The 5944-nt window shown below is 38.8% G+C and overlaps 2 protein-coding genes across 2 annotated transcripts in view; both read right to left on the reverse strand.

Annotated features, from left to right (window-relative positions):
• Positions 1–1312, reverse strand: part of LOC111465098 (pyridoxal phosphate homeostasis protein) — a 4301-nt gene extending 2989 nt beyond the window's left edge. Inside the window, exons 1-2 of the mRNA XM_023109389.1 lie at positions 918–1312; positions 765–831 (exon numbers count right to left, since the gene is read on the reverse strand). Coding sequence (XP_022965157.1) covers positions 765–831; positions 918–1139 — 289 coding nt within the window. The 5' untranslated portion in view covers positions 1140–1312. The remainder of the gene's footprint in view (positions 1–764; positions 832–917) is intronic.
• Positions 1313–5244: 3932 nt separating this feature from the next.
• Positions 5245–5944, reverse strand: part of LOC111500301 (cytochrome P450 CYP736A12-like) — a 2768-nt gene continuing 2068 nt past the window's right edge. Inside the window, exon 2 of the mRNA XM_023152034.1 lies at positions 5245–5906. Within this exon, the coding sequence (XP_023007802.1) occupies positions 5295–5906 (612 nt within the window). The 3' untranslated portion in view covers positions 5245–5294. The remainder of the gene's footprint in view (positions 5907–5944) is intronic.

Genomic DNA, 5944 nt, shown 5'->3' on the forward strand with positions numbered 1-5944 from the left:
GGGGGGGGGGGGGGGGGGGGGGGGGGGGGGGGGGGGGGGGGGGGGGGGGGGGGGGGGGGGGGGGGGGGGGGGGGGGGGGGGGGGGGGGGGGGGGGGGGGGGGGGGGGGGGGGGGGGGGGGGGGGGGGGGGGGGGGGGGGGGGGGGGAACACCTCTGTAAGCAAATGATATAATAGTCTACTTCTAAATGTGATATGAACAACAAAGAATGATCTCATGCTGAAAATGTGAATTTTACAATTCAATCACTATTTTCCACAAGAATTCCTATATTTTTAGTTGCAAGGTCTAGAGGTTAACAGAATTTCGTACAATGTAAAAGCAGCAAGCAGAGAAGCTTTCTGTTATGTAAGATTTATCGTTGAGTTACCGTCCTGAACTTCCAACTTCCACAGTTTGTGTCTAATAGATCACATTCCAAACTTTCAATTTTGTGTTAATAAGTCACATTTTCTAATTCGCTCCTAAGCTTTCACTTACTATCAAATCTGAACTTTTAGCGTCTCAAATAGCATGAGCAGTTAGATAGAATTGAAATTCATCATACACTTCCAAATTTAGGGAACATTTAGACATTTTTAGAGTTTAAGCACAAATTAGACACAATTCTCAATCCCGAAACTTTTAATCTAACCAAGATTTTCAAAAACAATAGAAAGAATCAAGAAAAGCATTAATCCTTATGAAGATTCCTCTAAAGTGGAAATTCCAAACAAGAACTCTACAATAAGCCGATGGAAGAAGAGAACAGAGGACCGACTGTACCCAGAAGCGATTTAACTTTGTTGCTCTGCAGATGCCCAATAAAATGCCATTCAATGTCTTGAGGAAGCTGAAAGCAAAGAGAGGCATAGACAGAAGTAAATGGCGCACTCAAAGACATAAATCAAATCGAAGCCCTAGAAAAATAAAAGGCACCTGAGGAGCTTTATCGATAATCTCTTGAACGTAGTTCTCACCGAAGCAGCGGTGTGTGGCGTCGTAGACTTGGCGAATGAGAGACACAGGCTTTGTCTTCGAGACTGCGACGACTCGGACCTGATCGAAACGGCGACCAGAGCGCTCAGCCGCCTGCCGAGCTCGATTCATTACCGATCGGAGAGCTGCGGCGGCTGCGCCTTCGACCAGTGGAGCTGCCATATGAGAGATTTTTTTCTCGGACCTGTTGCTGTTCAGGCAGCGGAGGAAGTGGAAAAGAAATGAAATATGCGATTACAGTGAAAGGAAGCCGTTGGCTGTTAATGTTCGCCAATCTCCATGTTTCCATTCCCTTGTGGTTCACAGAAATCTCCCCGGAAAATGTTTACAAGGGAGTGTTTTTGTCCAATAATTAATATTTTGTGCTTTGATTGAGTCTCTAATATCCTTTTGATAACCTATATTGTGTTGAAAGGATATCCATATGATTCGATTGATTGTGTAGAGATCGCGGTAGAAAGCACATTCCTTGCCTATAATCAAACTACTGGCACAAGAAGAGAAAGGAGGGTGCTTCAGTCCCCCATCATGATCAGAGGTGACGAATCTATTGCGAGTGTCTTAGTTAATCATTTTATAATATTTACAAATGATTCATGTGAGTGAGATATCATATACCATCGGTTTGTACAAGGCTTTATGGGTACTCAGATGCTTTATGGGCCCCCTTACACATGAAATAGGCCAAAGGTCGATTATATTTGTTCCGGTAGTATCCTCTCCATGAGTTATCCTTCTTAGCTCTCTAGTACGGTATGCACTAGGGATGCACTAACCTATATTTTAAGTTTCAGAAGTTTGTCTTACATGCATCATCTCATACAAATGGAACACTATTCTTCATCAACGGTGTGAGTGACGAGGCTATCCTAACAAAGTCTTGCACAAATCGTCGGTAGTATCCTGCTAATCCTAGAAAACTTCAGACCTCTATAACTGTGGTCAGATGATCCAACTTAGTGACCGCTTCAATATTGGTAGGGTCTATCGAGATTCCATCTTTCAATACCACGTGTTCTAAAAACGAGACTTGTAGTCAAAATTCGCACTTGGAGAATTTGGCATACAACTTGTTCTCTCTCAAAATGGTTAGGTCTTTTCAAAGGTGCCCTTGGTTGGTATTCGTGATAGTCTTTGAGTACACTAGGATGTCGTCTATGAACACGATAACAAACATGTCGAGACACTCCTTTAATACACTATTCATTAACTCCATGAATACCGCTGGGATGTTAGTGAGACCAAACGACATCATCGCAAACTCGTAATGACCGTACCTTATTCTGAATGTTGTCTTTGACACATCCCCTTCTTTAATCTTAATTTGGAAGTACCTTGATTGAAGATTTATCTTGGAAAATACTGTCACTTCTCTAAGCTGGTCAAACAAATCTTTAATACGAGGAAGTAGGTCCTTATTATTTACTATACTCTTGTTTCTCTCTATAGTCGATGCATAGATGCATCAAGCCATCTTTATTCTTGACAAACAGCATCAGCGCATCCAAGGAGATATACAAGGGCAGATGACTCTTTAGTACTTTTAATTGCGCCTTGAGTTCCTTTAACTTTGCTAGTGCCATACGGACGACTGTGAGAATACTACCTCCTTCTTGTAACAATCTATACTGGCACGTTCCTCTAAAGGTGCGCTGGTCATACCGTTTAAAATCTCATAAATACCTCGCCTCTCGGGTAGATTGTAAGCTATTGGGTTGCTGGGTGGCCACTATTGTATGCATCATGGCTTGGAATGATTCCCACATCTGGAGTCTTCGTGGGGTCTATCCTAACCGTTGGTGCTATTGGGAGTTGCATTTGTTCAAGTTACGGAGCCCTCACGAGTTGGGCTTTCTCTACCTCTACCCTTCCTCTAATAAGGGGTCGTCCCCTTCCTTGACGTCCTTCAGCATAGTTCTAGAACCAACATATAATTTTTCTTAAGTCTAGTCACATCGTATTATATATCCTCATAAAAATACAATTAGGTGAGCATGATATCTTCATAAACATACATCTTCATAAACATACAATTAGGTGAGCATGATGTCTTCAAAAATATACAATTAAGTCTACCAACATGCTTCAACTCTAATATAATCAATGCTATCAAATTCAATCATAAGTTATATTTGATAACGAGCAAGTAATAACCATATAAGCAATCAATGACATTTCTTTTTTTATTTTATGCATGACATCCTGACGGTCACGAGGCATCAACGGTGGGACTATGGAACATGTCAAGTCTACCTCGTAGGCTAGTCTACAAAATATATAACCTAGAGCTCCGATACCAACTATAACGACCCTAGATTTCTACTAACCTAAAGTTGCTACCGTATACATCACGTGACTCTTATGCGAAAATGATCATTCAAAGCGTCTTCATAAAACAATATGTTGGACTTAGATATTTAATAAAAGGTCTTTTACAATACAAAAGAAATGTTAAAATAGACATAAATAAAAAATGAAAACAGTAAAGCCCTATGCTAACCTAACTTCTACGAAATTAAATACAACTACTCTATGCATATGTTATAGTCTTTAATTGTGATGTCGTCGTCACCCTTACAGTGGTTCATTGCCTTTGCCTGAAATATAGAAGTAGCACATGGCTTGAGTATTTTAAGAAATACTGAGTGAGTGACCTACTATTGGGGCTGGGAATACAAGCACATGCAAAACATGATTAGAAACCTATCATTTAAAATTCTCGTAGAGGTGCCTCCAGTTTGAACAAATTGGATGTGTAGTACTTTCCTACACATGACCCACACATGCGAGCATGAGTCCACCAGGCGGTTCGCACCCCCTAGGCCCATCAAAGTTAGGCAAGTTGGTTGTAGCCAGACGTCTAGAGGTGCAACAAACCCTTGAATATCATGCAAGGTACGATGATCATCATCATCATTATAGTGTACGGGTTCGTACTCATCATCATAAAAGGAGAAGTAATCCAATGTAAATGAACATACAATATGCATGAGGTCCCTATACTTTTCATCTTAAATTATTCATGTGAAAAAACCTCACACATCCTTCACATATTACTTTAGGTAATATGTAGGTATAAAGTTCCCTACATTCATCATTTATAATATTATAGGGATTGTGTATCAAAAACTCTCTTCGTCATAATGCAGCATGGCCTTGTACATGTACGTCATCATAATATGAAATATTATCATACTATGTCACATCATGACTATACATTTTATGTAATCATGTCATAAGGCATCATCATTCCAGTGTATCATCATGTCATCATAACATCATCATAATACACCATTATATTGTATCAATTCACTTCATCATAATGCATCATCATATCATATCAATTTACATTATCATAATCCATGACATCATCATAATACATCATCATATCATATCAATTCATAATATTATTATATTACATAAACATATATGACACGTGTTAGGGCCATTAGGCATGTGTCGTCATACATAAGGCAAGTCTTGAGCCTATAGTAAGGCCATTTACTTGGATGACCTTAGCCTAAACTCGAATTCGCTTGATTTTGTCCCTAGAAGTTGTTCCAAGTATTGTCGAGGTGTTTTGACCAATTAGAACATTCACCTAATTTCTTTAATAATTATAATTTCCTAACTTAATACAACTTGATTTAGGAAATTGGACATTATACTGACCTTAACTGTCTTAAATAAGGTTAAGTTCAGCATCGGGAGGGTCCAAAACATAGGGAACAATGTCCAAAATGACAAAACAAGCCATGGATGATAGGATGTCTAGGCTTCAGAAATGCATTACTCTTTTATCTATTGAGGCTAAGTATGTGCCAACAGTTGAAACTGGAAAGAAGATGATATGGATGATAAACTATCTAGAAGAGTTGGGCAAGAAGCAGCACAAGAAGATTCATTATATAGATAGTTAGAGTGCCATAGAGTTGGTGAGAAACCTGACCTATCATCACAAGACAATATAAGTTAGTGAAGATGCTGATACCAGAACTAAATCAGCCTACCCACCATAAAATAGCTAGAATATGAAACTTGCTCTCTATTTATAGCTTATTCAATTGTTATAGATAGTAAAATTATACAACTGTATTCAATTGTTCGAGTGTGTACGTTGTTGTATGATCCTCACAAATTCATATTTGCTCCTTTATCGTTCGTTCTTTCTTTGGGAAAAAAATTGTTATGTTGGATTGATAAAATAACAAACGGACTTAAAACAAAACAAAAGAAACAACCTACGCTTACAATTCTGCATTAACTTTATTTCTTAAAGCTATTAGAACTATTACATCGAAATAAACTAAAAAAAACTCAATTAGGAGCACGACGGACGAGAATGACTCTAAGATTATGAGCTCTGGTACAAGTTAAACCAAATTGTTCTGTCATATCCAATTCACTCGGAGATATACCATTAGGAAGCTCCAAATCAAACCAATGGACCAATTGAGCAACAACCAATTGAACCAAAACCAATCCTAATTGCATTCCAGGACAATTTCTGCACCCATACCCAAATGGATGCAATTGAAAATCTTTCCCTCTCGTATCCATTTTTCTATTCGCAAATCTTTCCGGGAAAAAAGTTAGAGGATCAAACCAAACACATGGATCTCGTCCAATTGCCCATTCGTTTATTAATACCTCGGAATTCTTAGGAATATGATACCCATTGACAATACAATCTTCAATACACTTGCGTGGAATTAATGGTATGGGAGGATGCATTCTAAAGGTCTCCTTTATGACCATCTCTAAGTATTTCAGCTCTCTCAAATCTGATTCTTCCACCATTTTGCCTAAACCAACCACGTTTTCTAATTCCTTCTGTACTTTCTTCATTGTATGGGGATGCTTGATTAGCTCGGATAATGCCCAATCGATTGTAGTTCTTGAACTATCCACTCCTCCAATAATCAAGTCCTACAAAACCCAAAAAAAAAAAAAAAAAAAAAAAATTT

This window comes from Cucurbita maxima, unplaced genomic scaffold, assembly GCF_002738345.1.
Source record: "Cucurbita maxima cultivar Rimu unplaced genomic scaffold, Cmax_1.0 Cma_Scf00028, whole genome shotgun sequence".
NCBI lineage: Eukaryota > Viridiplantae > Streptophyta > Magnoliopsida > Cucurbitales > Cucurbitaceae > Cucurbita > Cucurbita maxima.